Source organism: Diabrotica virgifera, chromosome 6 (assembly GCF_917563875.1).
Source record: "Diabrotica virgifera virgifera chromosome 6, PGI_DIABVI_V3a".
In the NCBI taxonomy this organism is placed as follows: Eukaryota; Metazoa; Arthropoda; class Insecta; order Coleoptera; family Chrysomelidae; genus Diabrotica; species Diabrotica virgifera.
This window is the reverse complement of record NC_065448.1, coordinates 96,791,995-96,812,895: the sequence shown is the minus strand read 5'-3', so window position 1 is coordinate 96,812,895 and position 20,901 is coordinate 96,791,995. Positions and strand designations below refer to the sequence as shown.

At 32.3% G+C, this 20,901-nt stretch overlaps 1 protein-coding gene across 1 annotated transcript in view; it reads left to right on the top strand.

The window, feature by feature from the left end:
* Positions 1–20,901, top strand: part of LOC126886645 (zinc finger protein ZFP2-like) — a 46,878-nt gene that overhangs the window by 10,629 nt on the left and 15,348 nt on the right. Inside the window, exons 2-3 of the mRNA XM_050653637.1 lie at positions 3,824–3,955; positions 12,390–12,515. Coding sequence (XP_050509594.1) covers positions 3,824–3,955; positions 12,390–12,515 — 258 coding nt within the window. The remainder of the gene's footprint in view (positions 1–3,823; positions 3,956–12,389; positions 12,516–20,901) is intronic.

Below are 20,901 nucleotides of genomic sequence, written 5' to 3'. Positions count from 1 at the left end.
CAGATTTTTTTTTGCCAAGTCGGGATTTAGGAACTTTTTGAGTGAAAAAAGCGGGATTGTTTCGTCGAAAGCGGGACATAGTGAAAAAAGGTATATAATCAAAAATATTTGAATATTTATCTTTTTATTTTAGTTCAAATTACGTTTACGAGACATTAAGATAGTCACCTAGTGAAAATATCAATAGAAAATAAATTTTAATAAAAATATGGTATTTTAAATCACATTTACCCTATCATTAAAATATTGAGTCTTATTCGTCTTCTGAATAAAAAAATAAAAAACAAATCAGATATCAGAATCAAAAACGTTTTATTCGTTAGAAAAATGTGGCGTTTCAAACAAAAGTCATAGAAGTTAGAGTTACAAATTATAAGAGAATAATTTTATATATTTATAAGAATAAAAGTTATAAAAGATATAAGAATAACAAAATAAGAACAATAAGAGAATATTTTAATTATTTATAAGAATTACTTATTCATATTTTTGTGAGGATTTAACTTCTTTCAAAATATCCCTTTTCTCTTTAGTAAATTTAAAGAACTCTTCACAGGATAGCTGTAGATTAAACTGGACGAGTAATTCTGCTTTAATTAACTTTACGGAACATTTATTTCTCGCATCTGACCATTTCAAATTCATCTGCGAAAAAACTCGTTCCGGAAAGCAGTTTGACGTTGGAGTACTTAATATAAAAGATACGAGTTTAAACATATTCCTGGTATCTTTTTTTGGAAACTGTTGAAAGAGCTGTTGCCATTTCTGTGCGGTGGTGGCAGTGGTGTCTTTGGAATTTCCCACTAATACGTCCAAAGATGATTTCAACAAGTTAAATTCTTCATATAGGTGATCTACCGAAATATTGTCTGTCAATTTCAATAAAGCGATAGCATTTTCAATCATGTCGAAACTAATTTCAGTTTCCAGATTTAGGAATTTAAGTCTAGCAAAAATATTCTCATCTGAAAAATTATAACGTTTTTCTATATATTTTTGGCAATTTGTGTAAAATAGTTTAAAGTCTTCGATGACTTTGATCTCTTCAGATTCAACTAATTTATTTAAAATAAGTTTCGTCTGGTAGCCGAAAAACCCATCCTTCTGTCTTTGAATCAGTCTTGAACGGAAGAGGCATAATGACTCATGCATTTCGGTTATGGCAATGTCATTTCCCTGAGACTCTTTTATTAATGTACCAAAAGCACTCATCACATTATAAACAAAATTCAAGTAGGCTAGAGTTTTTGTTTCCTCTGCTTCAGAACCAAAAATTTTTTCAATGGCTTTCGCACATGATTCTTTTTTATCAAAGTAGCTTTTCAAAGCAGGCCAAACCTTGATTATTCTCTCAACAGCAGGACAGAGCGACAAAAATCTTGTATTTACGTGACGTAATAACTCGACCCACTCCATTTCCGTAGTTTCAAATATCTCCATCAATTCCGCACGACGTTTAGCTGAATGTGAGAAATGGCCATATATTTTTAAGATGATAGCTTCTACATCGATGTCTAATCTATCACATGCAAATTTGCTCATGTTATGCAAGATGTGAACTGAACAGTTAGCTTTTAATATTTTTTCGTTTTTGGAATGAAGATTAGTGAAAACAGAATGATTTGAACCAAAGTTTACATTTGCATTGTCTGCACCATATGATGTTACTTGCGATAATTTTAAGTTATGTTTATCCAGTGTTTCACAAAGTACCTTTGTTATTTGGTCGGCAGTTTCGTCATTACTCTCCACAAAATCTATTAATTTGTTTTGTATTCCTTTGTCAAAACTGAAATATCGCACACATATTGGAAACATTTTCCGGTTTCCTTTATTGCTGGCATCCGTAGAAATCGAAAAAAATAAATCTTCTTTTAAATTTTGAACTACGTCCTTCAAAGCTTCTTTTGCCAATACTTCACAAACTATTGCTTCGCTCTTTGTCCTACCACATTTAACATCCTTAGCTATCTTAGAATCGGCGTACATGAGAGGTAATAACTTTTGAAAACAATCCAGACTATTGTAGCTTAACGAATGTTTAACGGTGTGATATACAGAAGTAATTTCTGCAGCTGACGTTTTGTATATAATATCATCGCGATCACGATCAGATGTTGAAGTACCCGGTGCCTGGAAATAGCTAGTTAAGTTTCTTGCAGCACGAGAACTAGTGATCTTCAAGTGACTATTTGTTTTGGAATGCTTCACTACGTCGTTTAATCCGCCATGTGAAATAGTAAACTCTTTTTTACACAGTGTACAGTAAGCTTTATACTCACCCGACGCCACAGAACGCAACCAATTGTGATCATTCTGCCAATTTGAACTGTATTTGGTGAGGCGATGTTTTCCTAGTTTGATTTTCTTCTTGGGTGTAATGTCTTCCGGTTTCGAGCAATCCGAAACATCACTATCGGTTTCATAAGTTTCATTCATCTTTCGTAAAAAAACTGGAACTTTTGTTTTCTTATTGCAATTACACTAAATTTCGCACCTAACGCAACTCACTACCTCACTGATTTCAAGCTCGAAAACAAATGGTATTCGTTTTTCTTTCGTAAGTAATCACAGCTACTCGCTTACGATTCAAATAAGAACAAGAAAAGAGCAGAAGAGAAAGAGAAGATGTTAGCAGTCGCACGCACCGATTGCGTGAGGCACAGAGGCACCCTCTCTCTCGCCCGCGCTTATATTCATTATGCGCTGGACAGGCGGCCGGTCCACACTTGTTTGTGCCAACCGCTGCGCTTTCTCAGTACGCTGCACGCAGGGTCGAATTATTCCCAAAAAGCGGGATTGAGCCTGTCCCGCGCGGGACATTTAATTTTGAGTTAAAAATCGGGACGTCCCGCGAAAAGCGGGACGTCTGGCAACGCTGATTTCGAGTTTTTCTAAGGATAGATTTTTTCAGACCCCCTTACTGAACTCGCCTGTATTAAGGGTCAATATATGGTAGAGGTATATTTACATGGTACAAGGTTTCTCCCCATGTGATAATCTTGGGCTCCCCAACCAAAAAGTTTCTCATCTAGGGATTTATAGATTTTTCGTATATCTCAAAATTTAAGACGTTCGGGACATATGCTCAAATAAAGTTTTTTTCTTAAAATCAATCCAAGAATCGCTCCGTTAAATATTTTACCTTACTTTTGAAATGCTCTGTATAAGTTACCTTTTATTTTTTATTTATTTATTAGTTATTTTATTATAATATTATATTGTTTATTATATTTATTACATTACCTTCTATTTATTTTATTACCTTGTATCTAAAAATTTAAGACGTTTTGGACATACGTTCATATACAGTTTTTTCGTAAAATAAACAAAAGAACCCCCTTAAATACTGTACCTTACTTTTGAAATACCCTGTATATTGACTAACATCTGTTTAAGTGTTTCTAAATTTGTGAGTTTTAGTGTTAAAAAGTATGCTAAAGATGGGTCTGATCGATCTTTCCAAATTCAAATTGTTTCTCCCGTTTTTTTGCACAACTTATTAATTTATTATTTATTTTAATTTTGGGCGCATTTTCTTTGTTGAGAGTTAAACTAATGAGAGTTTTTTGACATTATGCTTGAATGATATTATTATTTGATCTGATGATTTGTACCTACAGTTAACTTGGCTATAAGCCGGTCCTGGCAGCTTGGGTATCTCTGATAATTATACAACAATAGAGTATTTACTAGGGATTATTCAGTTTTACAGTTGTTATTAAAATAACTTTTATAATGAAACGCTAAATTTCTGGATACAGTGTAAGACAAGTAAAAGAATCCTTGTAAACACTGTGATGTAATTCCTATTTTTTATTAGTTAGGGCCGTAAAAGCTGAAATTAAGAAAGAGTTTATCGAAGATGATTCCAGAGACTTGAAATGTCAGCTACCCACATCCCTTGATTCCCTTGATCTGCGAGACTTGAGGAATGAACCGGAAGGTAACTCAGGTAAGACAAGTAGTAGAATGTTATACAATTTTCACTGATACGAGATAGTGCGCGAAATCAAATAAATATGCCTGCATAGGGATACAAATATTTTAACTGATTGGCTGTTCTGGCCAAGTACTCAGGGGTGTACCCACGTTCAGGGGTGTACTCTGACGCGACTAATATATTTTTTAAATAATACTTCTTCAAGTGCCATCTCCGCGACGAAGGTTGGCAATGTCTTGAGCTGCAACCAAACCATTCTCTCAGGTTCTTCAACCAGGAAACGTGTCTCCTTCCTACGCTTCCCCTACCCTCTATTTTTCCTTGAATTATGAGTCTCCAGATGTAATATCTTTCGCCTTTCTTCACATGTCCAAGATATTGCAATTTCCTTTCTTTTATTGTGTTTTCAATTTTCCTTTCTCTGCCTATTCTCCTGAACACTTCTATATTCGTGACTATCTACCCATTAAATCCTTAAAACTCTTCTAAATGTCCACATTTCAAACTCGTTTTTCTTCATTTATATAGGCAGTACTGCCTTTTTTCTTCAACAGTGCCTTTCATTCTGCCCCTAAGTTGCCATTCCATGTTTCCCTTGGGCGTCCTATAATTCTTCTGCCTAACGGTGACTTGTCCCTGGCTATTCTTACTATCCTTGATTCAGACATCCCGCTTATGTGTTCATTTCACTCTTCTTTTCTGTTCTTTACCCAGGTATTTATATTGTCTACCCCACATATGCGTCTAGTTTCCTCACTTCTTACCCTATCCTGTAGTCCTTTTCCAGCAATCCTTCTTAAGATCTCCATTTCGTTGGTCTCCAGATGTCTTCGTGTTTTGCTTGTATCTGGTCTTGTTTCGGCCGTGTAAACTGACATATATTCGGGCCTTTGTTTCCAATCTTAGGTGTTTGTTTTTCCAAATTGTATTCAAACGCGTCAAGTCGATTTATTGCATTTTGATTTAATGTCCTTTATTCTGCTCCATAGTAAAGCACACTGTACATAACATTTAATTAGTCTTAGTCTAAGGGGCAATGTCAAATCTGTGCTGCATAAAATATTTTTCATTTTCACGAAGTTGGCACGTGCTTTTCCAATTTCAATTTTCACTCTTATATAAATAATACTTAAGACTACGTAAATTTTTTAGTTTAAGAAATGTTCTTAGATGGATTTTTGGTGGTTTTGTAAATTTATTTATTATTTATTGACAGACCGAAGTCCATTAGTACATGATACAATTAAAATGTCACACAAATTATAAAAACAATTCAAAATAAGAACTAGTGCTAGTAGGTACAAAATTGGCAAATACATAATAAACAACAACAAAAAAATAAAATTACTTGCTCTCATTTAACAATTGAGAGCTAGTCCTATAATATAAAGTAAAAAATCTAAATATCTAAAACATTTCGCAATTGACAAATCAGTCTTGAAATTAGAACATTAAGTTAAATATAAATGTAATTGTGTGGAAAACGCAGTAAAGTCGTTCACAAAGAAATCAACATGCGGGTATAATGTATTCGCTAATTTAATAGTTTTACAGAGATAGGAACTTGAACCATAGTTTGTACAGTTAATGACCTCGTGGAAGGTGGTCACAGAACGGGTGGTTCTTGAAGGTACACGTAGACCAATTTTATTTAAGAGTGAGATACAGAATTTATGACCATGAATTAAGTTATATAAGAAGCAAAGATCTTTATGTTGATGACGAACTCTGTAATGAGTCAAGTCGAATAGTTTGCAGTAAAGACTCATAACTTTGACCAGTGAGATGCATCTTATAAGCATAATAACGTAAGAATTTACGCTGAACTTGTTCGATTTTATTGATGTGACATTTATATTGAGGTGACCAAACACATGATGCATAATCTAAATGTGGTCTAACCAAAGAACAATAAAGGAGTCGTAAAGTCATAGCTACATCTTTTAACAAAGCCAAGCATCTTTAACGACTTAGAAACCATGCTATTAATGTGTAGGTTGAAATTCAAGTCAGTGTCAAGAATAACACCCAGATCTGTAACTGAGTCAACTAATTGTAACCTAGTGTCCCGTATATAGTAAGAACTATTCTCAAAGTTTCTTAGTCGAGTAAAAGTTATAGCATGACATTTGTTTGCATTTAAGTCCATACCATTAAGTGAGCACCATTCCACAAGACCATTAAGATCTGATTGCAAATTGTAGCGATCTAAATCAGAGGTAACTATGTGAAATAATTTAAGGTCATCAGAAAATAGAAGAAATTGAGCAAAATTGAAACTTTTATTTATGTCATTTATAAATAAATTAAAAAGGATAGGTCCTAAGAGGGAGCCTTGAGGTACCCCCGATTTAACTATAATTTCATTAGAGAAATAATTCTTAATACGAACTATCTGCCTTCTATCTAATAGATAATTTCGAATCCAACTAAGCAGAGGATCAGAGAAACGTAACTGTTCGATCTTATGTAACAATAACGTATGGCTGACCCTATCGAATGCTTTGGAAAAATCTGTATAAATCGCATCTACCTGTTGTTTGCTTTCCAATGCTTCATTTAAGAAGGAGGTATAATTTAACAAGTTTATTTCAGTTGATCTCCCCATAACAAAACCATACTGTTCTTCAATGATTACATTTTGTATAGTAGGCTTAATTTTGTCACATATTAAACTCTCGAACAGTTTAGGTATAGTATTAAGGATACTAATAGGTCTGTAGTTTTCAACCCCGCTTCTATCGCCATTCTTAAATATCGGTGATATAAAACTAACTTTCCAAACGGGAGGGAATTCACTCGTTTGTAATGATTTTTGAAAAATAAATAATAAGGGACGAGCAAGATTAAAACTACAGTATTTCAGTAACTTGGGTGGGATTCCATCAGGCCCTGGACCCTTATGGGATAATTTGGTATATACCTCTGAAATAGATAAGTCACAACCAGTAATGTTGAAACTAGTGTTAGCCCTTGCACTATTTGGAATAGGACATCCGTCCTCACTATACACTGCAGCAAAGTACTGAGCAAACATCTTGGCTATGGTAGGACCATCGGAACTGGTTTGGCCATTATGGTTTAAAGTGTTCGGAATGCTCTTATTGTTCCTTTTAGAATTTACGAACCTCCAGAAGCTTTTAATGTTACTGGGAAGTGTATGTTCAACGTTTGCTACAAATTGATTGTATGCTTGACCTGATAAGGACTTGCATATCGACCTTCATCTAGAAAATTCATTATAGTCTTGAGGTAACCTGGTCACTTTAAATTTCTTATGAGCTTTCTTTTTAGCAATGATGCAGTTTCTTAACTCTCGGTATACCATTTAGGAATATTCCCGGTAAAAAACTTTTTCATTGGTACATAAACATCGATAGCGCCATATAAGACATCATAAAGTATATTGACCATATCATCTAAACTTTTGTCTCTGAAAATTTCATCCCAGTATATTGTGTCTAAGTAATCAGAAATACCTTGAAAATTTGCTGATTTAAAGTCGTAGAAAAAGCCTTCAGCTTTCATTACATCAGTTAAAACATCTCCGCGGTTTAAATTAAAGCATAAAGGAGGGTGGAAACTATCGGGGTCAACTAATCCCTCATCAGCTTCTGCGACAATGCAATTTTCATCATGAACCAAAACTAGATCAAGTAATGAGTTTACATTATTATAGATGTTATTGCGTTGGAAAAGATTTTGATTGGAACATATGATTCATAGTATTTATAGCATCTTCTTCGATTAAAGAAATGCCTGGAGCAGGAATTGCCGTAGAACAAAAATTATCATGAGACCAAGAGCAGTGTAGGTTGAAGTCCCCTGCAACACAGAAATGAGAGGTGGGAAATGTATTTGAAAGATTATCGATACTGTTATTGAAAGAGATATATTTTTCTAAAGCAGATTTAGGAGGAAAATAAAGCGCACCCACAATAAGCGGACAATTAGTACTGCCTACAGCCACATATATTTGTTCTATACCTGGAAAAGATTCCAGCCATAGAAGAGTGGGTGGGGTAGAAAGGGAACTCTATAGGCAGAACTGGTCCCGTATTCCAACACCATCGATATTTTTGGAAGCCAACTAAGCGTTTTAAATTGGAAGATTTCTGTAACGATTTGGAAGATCTCTGTAACGTTTTGGAAGATATCTGTACCGTTTTGGAAGCTTCGCTAGGCATACCAAATTCTATAATGTGCACGTTATTAATTTTTAGTTTTTGCAATAAAATATTTTTATTACAGAAACCATAAAAATAAAAATAATTATTGCAAAAACAAAAAATTAATAACATGCACAAGCATAGAATTTAGCATGAGCAGCGATTATATTTAAAAAATGATAAGTATGTATGTATGGACAATGTAAGAACAATAATGAAACCAACAAATGACAGTAATAATTATTATTTATATAAATCTTGACATGAATTCATTGTTTTCATAACATAATGTAAAATGTCTTTCTACCTTAGGAATTATTCACATTACCTGGAAACAACTAGGTACAGCTGAGGGAAGAAAAATAATTTATACACTGAAAAAATGTCTATTAATAACTAAAATATGAAACATTCACTTCACTAATCACTTGGGTACGGGATAAAAACTTAATACACAAATATAAAATTGATATAAAACGCATACACAACACAAAAATTACAAAATGACGCACTTAAATTCAATACAAGACAACGTTGCCATATTTTATTTAGGAAATATATTGCATGTTTGGCTAAAATCTACTAAATCAAGAACTAAAACTTTATTAACTTATTTAAGTATAATTTAGGTTTTTTTATAATAAAAACAGCAGCTAACTTAACTAGAAATAAATATAACGTGAATGTAAAAAAACCAAACTTTTTTTACATTTTAACAGGGAAACAAAATGACCTAGGTACTTAATTAATTTTTATCAGTTTTATATTTAATATTTTTATATAATATTTTCTCATCCATTGATTTTAACATATTATGCATGTCTGGATCAAATTTGGTACAATTCCCAACCTCATTCATACCTTCTTTGACAAATAATCATGAAAATACATTTTTTCTACAACCGTGTTAAAAATGCAATTTTTAGCACTCCATACGAGCGTTAAAAATGTTACTTCAAGGCACTAGTGCTTTAAAATTTTTAAGGCACTGCAGTTCGTATTGACCGTATAGGCAATTTGATGTAATGTCAAAAAAATATAAAAATGGAATGTCAGTCAAGTTCAAGTAAAAGTTTTTGTAGATATTGTCCTGTAATTACGTTTGTAGAAAAAATATTGTATGATATGCGTGTTAAAAAGTACATTTTTAAAGCACTCATGTGCTTTACTTTCACATGCTTGCCTTAAACGTGTACTTTTAACATTTATATCATAAATAACTATTTATTCAAAAGTTTATTGCGATCATCAGTTGTAATACGGTTAAAAACGGAAAAAAATCTTTTTCATTTTACGTTAATAGAAACGGGTAAACACATTATTTTTGCAAAGTTACATTTTACATACATATTTTAGTTTTCCGTCGTTAGTTTAATTTTAATAGCCTCACCGAATGTCAAAACTCTTTGTTATATAAATATTACCCGAAACACTACTGCACTGCTGCTTGAAACAAGAAAGTTTGGTATCAGACACCAGTTTCATTTATTTCTCTAATCTCTGTATTCATACCTACGTCCTGAATCTTATTTTCGGTAATGACATTAGGAAATTGTAACAAAATGTCAAATGTAAATACTATTAAAAGAGTTAATTTCATTTTAGTCATAATGCATAGCACAGAAAATGTTGATATACAGTGATGAGCGCGCTAATAACCGGCAAAATAGCTCAAAAGATGGAAAACATAATACATTGCGAAACAAAAAGAGATGAAACTAGTGGAGGTGGAAATTATCGTTATAAACGTCTAAAATACCATTACATTACATAGTTTCCCACCTTTAACGTATCAGAGGTATGACAACTGTCACTGTGACAGTAGAATTTTATAAAATACTCCTGTCACAGCTGTCACAGACGTCTACAGTTGGAAAACTATGTAATGTAATGTTAATTAATAGGGCTTTTCATCGATTGTCATTTGTTTCGAGCTTCTGTCATATTTTGTATAATCTGTGTATAATATTAATATACACGGATTATACGACATATGACAGAAGCTCGAAACAAATGACTGTGAATGAAAAGCCCTATAGTACGTTTATAACGATAATTTCCACCTCCACTAGTTTCATCTCTTTTTGTTTCGCAATGGATTATGTTTTCCATCTTTTGAGCTTTTTTGCCGGTTATTAGCGTGCTCATCACTGTATACCAAAAACCTACTAAAAAATATTGCCTACTAGAATTAAAAAAATATATATTATCAAAAATCTATTAAAAAAGTAGAAATCTGCTGAATGTGGCAACGCTGTTACCAAATAAACACAACTGTCCAACTCGACATTCAGTTGTCAAATATTCTTCTTCTTTTCAATTAGCCTTGTACCACATATATTAGCGATCCACATTATGTGTCGCCATCTCTAATTCCGGAAGCTCACTATATATATGGAACCAATTTTTTCCATTGAGTTCGCAGGGCATGATTCCAGCAGTCTACTAGGGATAGTTGAGCATACTGCAATTAGAACTCCCCCCCCCCCCCCTCTGCTCGCAGTACTAGTGAGGTGAGAACGGTCCTTCCTATATATTACATAATCAGCAAGATCAAGTTCTGAGTCAAATATTTGGTCGTTTAACCAAGTTTTAGTAAATATAATTAGATCATAACAAACTCCCTGCGAATTGTTTCTAATAACACGAAGTTTAGTGCGCAATCCACGACAATTTTGATAAAAGATAGAAAAAGGAGAATTATGAAGATGGTTAAAACTTAGTTTTTTGTAACAATGAGGTACACCACGAATATACTTAATTATTAAATTTTGTTCGCCCTTGGAAGTCCGGTCTTGTAGTTGCGTCTTCATATTTTTCTCATAAGCTTGCTGTTTTGGAGTTAGATCAGGAGTTATGAATACATGCGAACCTTTTAATGCTGAACGGCCTTTTAATATAGTTTGGACATCATAATTACTGGGTAAGACAACTTTAAGGCTTCTGTTACCAGACTTATTCTTCTTTCCTACTCTAACAGCCTTTTGAATAGGTATGGGCTCATTGGTAATTTTCATAAAAACTGACTTCACTGCTTCTATATCGTTGTTGGATTCAGGCATATTAAAGATCATCGAATTATTTGAACGTTGTTGACGTTAATAAATTTCTGCAAGAGTATTTTCATCCGACGAACTATTCCCTTTTAAACTGCTTTTTAATATTTCAAGTTCATTAGTCAAGTAAAGTTTTCTTTTAACTGAGAAATGGCTTTGGCAGAACCAATTAGCCAGATTTGTAAAGTTTAATGTTTTATTTAATTATTAAAGTTTAATTTATTGTGATTCTAAAAAGTTCACATAATGTGAAATTTAGTGGATTAAATGTTTTAATTGTATGAAAATTATATAAGTTCTGATTGTGATTGGGTTTGATACTTTCATGGCGAAAATGAAAGATGAATTTAAAGATTTATTAACAAATTACAGTAAAACCTCCGTTAACCGAAACGGCTGATTTCGTTAATAGAAAGTAAATTTTTATCGCAAAACAGAAAGAATTTGATGTTAAATTGTCAACATTGCTTTTATACAAATAAAGAACGCAATTAAATATACAACACATTACGAATTCACCTCATAGTATTTTTTAATACCAATTGTGCTCAATAATACTAGGTAATTTGATATAAGAAAGATACAAAAATCAATGTTATTTTTAACCGAAATTCTTGTTATTTGAAACGACCTTCCCCTCAATTATTTCGGTTAACAGAGGTTTTACGGTAGTAATAAACAGAGCTACAAAATTTTTAGCATCAACCCATATATGAGCTCACTTGTATTGAGCTCACAATGACACGGTGGCAAACGCAAGATTTTGTGAAGAAGTTTTATTTTGTGCTCTTGCCATTTCGTCTATAACCCATTTATTAAAGTCTGTCTTAAGTGGGACCACTAATTCCAAAAGTTGAACTTTTTACATATCGTCATCGAAATGAATACCTTTTGAGTGTAACAAGTGTTTTGTTTTCTGTTTATTCCATGATGTAGTAGTTCCTTTTTAAAATTTTCGAGAATGATAAGAGGCATTAAAGAGAAATAAAAAAGAAACTGCATTATCGAATTTATTTTTAACTAAAATATAACTGCATTTTGATATTTTTTAAAATCGCTAGATGGAACATCGCTGAGAACAAGTCCAGTATTGAGAGAATAGACCACTCCTATTTGTTTATGTGCACTATCTCGACTGAATGAAAGAATAGGAAAGAACTTTCCTTATTTGAATGAACGAACTTTAGTAAACAATATGATGTATTTTTTATTTTTTATTAGTTATGGCTGTAAAAACTGAAATTAAGCAAGAGTTTGTCGAAGATTATTCAAGAGATATAAATAGTCAGTTACCTACATCCCTTGACCTAGGAGACTTGAAGAATGAACCGAATGAGTATAACTCAGGTGAGATAAATAATAAATAATTCATGTCGCTATAGTTCTAGATGTTGGGACATTTCTATTTTAGTATAATGTTTTCATTTCTTGACACTTTAGGACTTTAGGCTATTGGGTACTGTACCTCGTTTTTTCGTTTTTTGTTTTTTAATAGGAAGAGTAAACTCAAAACACAGATTCACACCCAATAATGTAACTAGAAAAATCACCAGATTCATCTTCTTTTTTGGTTTATCATATTGTATGGTAATCCATACAATATGATCTAGACCAGGGCGCATCTGTAAAAATATTAGTACATTTAGACGTTGAGAGGTGACTCAAATTTTTTTGCAGAAATTGCTTGATAACTCAAATAATAATATTTGAGTTATCCTCCCTCTCAAAAAGGTCCGGAACATTGTTTAAATAATCAAAACGTCAAAAAATGAAGGAAAAATTCGATTTTTTTCTTCGTTTTTTGATTATAACTTTAAAATTATTCATTTCCGAGAAAAGTTGTACTGACATAAAAGTTGCGTAATTAAATTTACTACAATATAGAGTTGGTTCAAAATTTAAAAAACAGTCACCCTTGTTGCAAAATAGCAATAATTGCGAAAAAACCATACAAAAACAAGTATTCGCATTTTACGTTTTTCAACCATTTATGCTACACTTAGGACCTTCATATTTCACTCAGAAAAACTTTATGATACAGTAAAACAGAACTGTAAATTTCATTAAGATTGGTTCAATAGATTGTGCAAAATAAATTTTGCAATCCAGCTTTCGCAAAAAAATTCATTTTTTCAAAATGTTACAGGACTGAAAATAAAGCAGAGAGTAAGTTGAATTTTTTTTGCTTATAGAAGTGTACTGTACCGTTCATTTGCAATTTTAAAATAAATTTGCAAAATTAAAATAGATTAACTACCACGGCGTCAGGAATTTTTTTAAATAAACATTAATTATTGGTGCTACGCGCAGGACAGCGGATAGTTTGCTCTGATTGGGCATTCCAATGACCTTTGACAATGATTGATACATTTTAATTTTTATTACATTTCGATATAAATAAATAAATTTGTTTATTGCAAAATAAAAACACATACTCTATCTTTTGAAATAACACTTTTTTTAGCAAAAACTTTCTTTGTTCATATATTTTAACTCGGAGAATAAAAGTTTATTATTTTTAAACATATGCAATTGTTTAAACAATATTTCACAAACAATAATAAAATTAGTTTGATTTTTGTGGAATTAAAATATTAAAATACAACAAAATATAGAGTAAGAAAAGATAGAGTAAGAAAATATAGAAAAAAAATATAGAGTAAGAAAATAATATATTAGATAAAGATTGGAAGAAATTTTGGTGGAAATCAACTTGTGTGAATCGAACACCGCTGTCCTGCGCGTAGCACCAAAAATTAATGTTTATTTAAAAAAAATTCCTGGCGCCGTGGTAATTAATCGATTTTAATTTTGCAAACTGCAAATGAAAGGTACAGTACACTTCTATAAGCAAAAAAATTCAACTTGCTATCTGCTTTATTTTCAGTCCTGCAACATTAAAAAAAATGAATTTTTTTTGCGAAAGCTGGATTGCAAAATTTATTTTGAAAAATCTATTAAACCGATCTTAATGAAATTTACAGTGTTATTTTACTATATCATAAAGTTTTTCAGGGTAAAATATGAAGGTCCTAATTCTAGCGTAAATGGTTGAAAAACGTAAAATGAAAATACTTGTTTTTGTATGGTTTTTTCGAAATTATTGCTATTTTGCAACAAGGGTGACTATTTTTTAAATTTTTAACCAATTCTGTATTGTAGGAAATTTAATTACGCAACTTTTATGTCAGTACAACTTTTCTCAGAATTGAATAGTTTTAAAGATATAATCAAAAAACCAATAAAAAAATCGAATTTTTCCTTCATATTTTGACATTTTGATTATTTAAACAATCTTCCGGACCATTTTGAGTGGGAGGATAACGCAAATATTATTAGTTGAGTTATTTTCAAGCAATTTCTGCAAAAAAATTCGAGTCACCTCTCAAGTAACGATACGAAAACACTTCAATTTTTTTATTAGCTTTCAGCTGTTGCAGAAAACATTATCTTTCATTTTACCCTGTATATCATACACGTAATATTCGTTAAAAAATTACGCCGTGAAGAAATTCCTAAGTAGAATCCTAATGTTTCTACGCTTTAGCGTAGATAGATATATTTTGGTGGGCAACTTCAACGTTCGCTATAAAGTTAATCTCTTTTCCATGTCAATTCATATCCAGAATAAACATTGAGAAATTAAAAGTAGTGAAATAAGTGGACTGTTTGTTGTTCTTCTTACTTAATCAGTCCCATGTGGAATGATTAATTATCTATCTTTTGTTAAGCCGAAATGGGATTTAATCATCTATTTGCGACGTATAAACACCAAAGATCGTCCAAATTACATCGTTTATTTTTCTAACTAATGGCTATAATTTATTGGCATCTTAACGCAGAGTTAGTGTATTGGTTTTTAATTCGCTAATTATTGTGTCATGCAAAAAAGCAGGGCTTAGGATTGGTTAATATTTGTCATCTGGAATCACGGTATAGTATTTTTACTACAAAAGCGATATTACGTAGGTCAAAATTTTTGACGTAAGAGAACTGTTTATTATAAACATGGCAATAATGAAAAGTCACATTCTAATGTTTTGACAGTTCTCTTACGTCAAAAATTGTGACCTACGTAATATCGCTTTTGTAGTAAAAATACTATATCTCATTTTTGATTGGCTGGACTAACGTTTTGTGATATATTTGGGAGAAATGGTGCTTTTCAGGGCTGTTCTTGTTTCTGTAATTGGTTTTGGATTCGTCAATTATTTTGTCATGAAAAGGACAATATTTTCTTGATTGGTCGGTCGGATCATGAGTGTGAGCTGGAGGAAAGGTGGTATGTTTTCTGGGGTAGGAGCGTTGAGGAGGTAGCTGGGATGATCATTATCGATCAGCCAACGATGTAGAGAGGTCGAACTTCTGATTGTGCAGTGTCCGGTGTTCGTAAAACACTGGGAAGAGTTTGCACTTAGGTGCAAGTATGGAGATCGTCGATTTGGCTACAGGGTTTGATGGTCGGTAGTCAATGACTTTTGTTCACACTCCTGTGACACCTCCTGTTCTTTTGGAATTCAATTCATATTAGTCAAGCAGTTCTTATTAATAATCATGGTGAAATGAAGTCGTGTTTTTACGTCACAACAAGTTATATACCTAAGTTACTAAAACAAGTAAAGCATTGCTGAACTTTTCAAACTACATACTCCTGTAAATTCGAAGTTGTACCACATCAGTATTGTATTTTTGTGGTAGTGAAGTGAAAAGTGCTACGACCGTATATCTAAGCTTTGCGTTGGAAGCTGGAGGACATTAAAGCAGAGACACAAAGGTACCTACTTGGTGTTGTATTTATTTGTATTTGTGGACAATACCTCTTAAAATAAAAAATGTAAAACCAAAACGAGGTCAACCTTAATTTCTTTTTTTAATAATTTTTTTTGTTTAATAAATAGTATTAATTTTTAATAATGTTGGCTTGTTACTAATTAACCATCTCCCTTCTCTCTGGTCAACTGAGTAAGAAATAATAAGGTAGGTTTTATTTATCTTTTTTATCTTTATTACATATCTTTATATGAATTTATATTTATCTTGAAATGATTATTTTTATTTAGTTACCTTTTAATTTGTTTGGTTTATTTAAAGAGTTTTTCTTTGTCTTCCCTTTCAAAACTAAAAGATCAAAGTGGCGCCCTTTCGGCTTTATATTGATTAATTTTTTAATTTAATTTTTTTTTTGTCCATTGTGTCCTAGTTTAGCTCTAGTGTAGCTATTTGCCCTTTTTTTGTGTTTGTCTATTTTTTATCTCTATTTCCCAGCTAATAAGAAAATGTAAAGAACCACTCCCACATCTCTAACCGATTCTGAGCAACGGAGCCTTCGTTCATCCCGTATGTGTTGACAACTTCTTCTTCTTTCCATTTTATTGTCACACATATTTATGGCACCCAACTTTAGGGCTTTGCCTTCTTTTCTTTGTCCACCTTGTTCCTCGTTAATGTCACAACGTCCATCTCAAAACAGATGCGCCCTGGACTAATCGTATTGTCAAGCAATCCATAAATATTATTTTATGTCGCTGAAGAGTTCTAAAAACAACTATTTTTTTTTATAAATGCAGACTAAAAATCTAAAAATTAAAGGAATAACGCAGAAAAGACAATAAATCGTCGATATAACTTAATTAACATATGAATTTTAAATTCTGAGGGCCTGAGCAGCTCAGGCGGTAGGATGTCTGATTTCCATGCAGGTAGAGGGTTCGTATCCCAGTTGATCGATCAGATTACACACCGTTAATTTTTTCCCCTGGAGAAGCTGAGTTAAAAACAGAGCCATCGAGTCCTTGCTACCTCATCTTAGTAAGAAAGACCAGCCTCTAGATGACTACCTCAAACATATTGAACTGACGCTGTTCGTGTTGGGACAACCAATAGAAAAAATTAACTGGAGAGCACCTGGGCCTATACATGACGCTCGGTGGATGGCTAAGCTTATTTATGCATATAAGTTGTACCTTTTCCTAGGTCAAGGAGTTTATCATCTCACAAACAAGGAGAAAGAAAACTTAGACAGATTTATCCGTTTCGGTGCACTTTTGTATGTGAAAAACTGGGTTAAGGCTCCAATCAGCGCCAATGCAGCTTTCAACGACCTAATTTTTTGGAAGGATGCTGGGAAATACAGCGCCATTCATGAAGATGTATCTAAAACGATCAAAAAAGCCTTGCAGCCACATTTGTGGTACCTATCTGACGAAATGGTCGGGTTATCACTTTTTTTCCAAAAAAGTGAACCTTGAAAACAAAGTGAGCATAGTGAATAAGATGTCTGTCCCGGCACCGCCAAGGATGATTAGAGGAAATGCCGATTTCCTAAGTGATGAATGTGAATTGGCAGATTTTGCTTATAGTAGAACAATGTTGTTGTTTACTAAGCTAAACATTATGCAAAGCTTTTTAAACAAGCACCCAAGTGAATGGGAACAGGACCCAGAGTTTAAAGAGGCAAAAAATACAGTAAATAAAATCAAAGTGGTCAATGACATCGCAGAAAGAGGTGTAAAACTATTTCAAGATTTTAACAAACTCATAACAAATGATGAGTACGAAAAACAGCTGTTACTGCAGATTGTAGAGGCTAATCGAAAACAAGTCCCGACTGAGCCAACAAAGAAGGCCGTTCTAGAAAACCTACAGAAACCATCCATTTCCAAAGACAAAATTTAAAGAGTTCATTTTTATTATGGTCTTCACTATAAAATGTACTTATTTTAAACATGGGTTCCAATGCAAAATAAACAAATAAATTAAGTTTTTGTATCCTAACATGTCTTGTAATTTTTTCAAAAACTAAGGCATATTACGGAACTTAATTTACACAGTCTTATAGCTCTTTAAAAATCCTACAAAATTATTTTTGAGGGGTCTCATTACTAAGAGGGTATCAAAGTTGCTTTCCTACGAAGGTAATTAAATCCATTTACTAAAGCTGAAAATCAGTACACAGTGAGATATAATATTTTTCCAAAATTAGGCATTTTAAATAGGTCAAACTCCTTGAGTGTGTTGATAATATAAATATAAAAGGAACTACAGAAAGGTGAAGACCAATTTTGAATTAGGAAGGTAAGTAGGGGGCTGTTTTCACTGATTTTTTCGTAGAGAAAAGCAGGTACCCACATTTTTTTGATTATAAGTCGCTTAATTTTCATGCTAGAAACTCGTTATTATTTTTTTTGAAAGGTCTAATTATATACTTGAAAAAAGATTATTAAGGTTTTCCTCGAAAAAATGCAAATTTTTCCCATTACATATTTGGCTTTGAATATTTCAAATTCTGCATTTGACGAAAAAAGCTAACTTTTAACATGCCGTATCTCGGTTTGTATTGGTCTTAAAGATATTATTGGAAAATAATTTGGTTTGTGTTACTAAAAGATACAATTTTGGTATCTACAGTTTTTTTGATTAAATGCATATTTTTCGAGGTATTCTCAAAGAACCCTCTAAAAAAGTCGATTTTTTCGTCGAAAAACTGTTATTTTCAAGCGCGAATAACTCGAAAAATATTAGTTTTACGAAGAAAATGTAAACAACATTTTTTTCGTAGAATCACTTTTTCCATCGAATTACATGGCTAAAATGTAATAAAAAAATTCCCACCCCCGAGATGGGGTAGCAACCACCCCCAAGGTTTAAGCGTATGATAGCGTCATGATATAGAAAATGATCCTTGGACTATTCCCTACCTGAATATTCAAATTACATGTGAAAATTCCAAGTACATCCATGCTGGACGAAAAAATTGCGAGCCAAAATGCTTCATTTCCTCAATCGACTATTGGGGCCGACCAACCGGCTCTGTCCCGTCATACAGCTGACCGACTATTATAACTTTTATTTATATTTAATTTAGAATGTGTGTACTGATTTTCAGCCGTAGTAAATGGAAATAATTACCTTCGTAGGAAAGCAACTTTGATACCCTCTCAGTAACCCCTGTTCTACGTTTCGCTTGACCGACCGCAGTATGTTTCTCTACACACTCACAGTAATCAACTGTGAAAAATCTAGCTTTAGTAAATTCAAATAGATTTTTCAGCGCTGCCTCTCCGTCTATAAGGCTATAACGTGGTAAAAAAAATCACTTAAATCGAACAACAGGTTTAGGAATTTCGAAACTTCAAAAATGACCAAATTTTTAGTGGATCGATTTTTTTGCACCTGAGTGTATGTAAAAATGTGTTATTGTTACATTATTTTTCGCATACATACGCAACGTTTTTTAAGCAATGCAGTATTGAAAATGAAGTTGACAATCATATGGATACAATGTATCGTATGTACAGCCGGTTCCTAAAAAACTGATACGACTCTTAGTAAGATTTCATCATGTTGAGCAGTGTATTTGATTGATCTGACATTATATTTATTATGACAGACAAATAATAAAATAAACAAACAACAAACAACTGATTCATGAAAAAACTAATAAGTATTTTAGAAAAATTTAAACGCAGGATGAAAGATTACATTTTATTACCGAGGGCGGAAAGCCCCTTAGAATAAACAAGCAGTTTCTATTGAATGAAATATTTGAAATTAAATATCACACTTTTTTTATTTTCAGCCCTGTAACTTATTAAAATAAATATTATAGAAGTTTTCAGGGACTTTCAGCCCTCGGTAATAATGTAGTCTTTCATTCTGAGTTTAAATTTTTCAAAAATATTTATTAGCTTTCTCAGGATTCGAAAAAAAATGAATACAATTAAAATACATTGAGAATTTTGACATGCGTCACAATTTTGCATTAACTCAATGTAAAATTCTAAACTGTTGAATTCCAGCTTCCCTAATTATTTGACATCAAAAGACATTAGAAACTATTTGTAAATGATTCAAATCTGTATTGAAAACAACTGTTAAAATTGGTCTACGTAATTAAACATATTCCAAAATTTTGTAAAAATGTAATACATTTCAGTTTTCAGCCCAAACTTAGGCCACACACAATGCAATAATGTTCACATTTTTGAACTGTCAATATTTTTATTTTATCATCTATTGTTTAAAAACAATACAGTTGATAAGATACCCTCAGTTGCGGAGAAAGTATTAATAATAAAGATTAATAATAAAGCCTAATAACCGTGGAACAGAATAAGCTATCTGACAAATTTTAAGATTTGGCAGTGACATTGACAGTATGTAAATATTAAGTATTTATCCTTCAAAATACACTGCTCAATTGTCTACAAAATACGCGTCAAGAGTCGTATCAGTTTTTTTTGGAACCAGGTGTATGTATTGTATTGTATTATCGTATGTAATAATAATAGACCAGGGCTGATCTGTGAAAAAACGTATATTTTTGGATGTGAGAGGTGGCATTCAGTAATAATAATTGACTTATGCTCCTTCTCAAATATGCCCGGAACATTAATAAAAAAATTAAAATATTTAAAAATTTCGAAAAACATCGATTTTTTCTACTTTCTTTGTTTATAACTTTAAAACGATTCGTTTTGGAACAAAGTCGTACAGAAATAAAATAAAGATAATTGAATTTTGTATAATATACGACTGGTTAAAAATGTCACTTAAGTATTACCCTTTATGCAATATAGCAATAAAACAAAATAAGGGGACAAAATAAGCCTGTTGTTATTCAATGTTTTTTAACCACTTTAGTGGCACTTAGAACCTTAGTAATTCGCTTAGAAAATTCTTATAACATACTTAAACCGTCTACCAAATTTCATTAACATTGACTTTATAGATT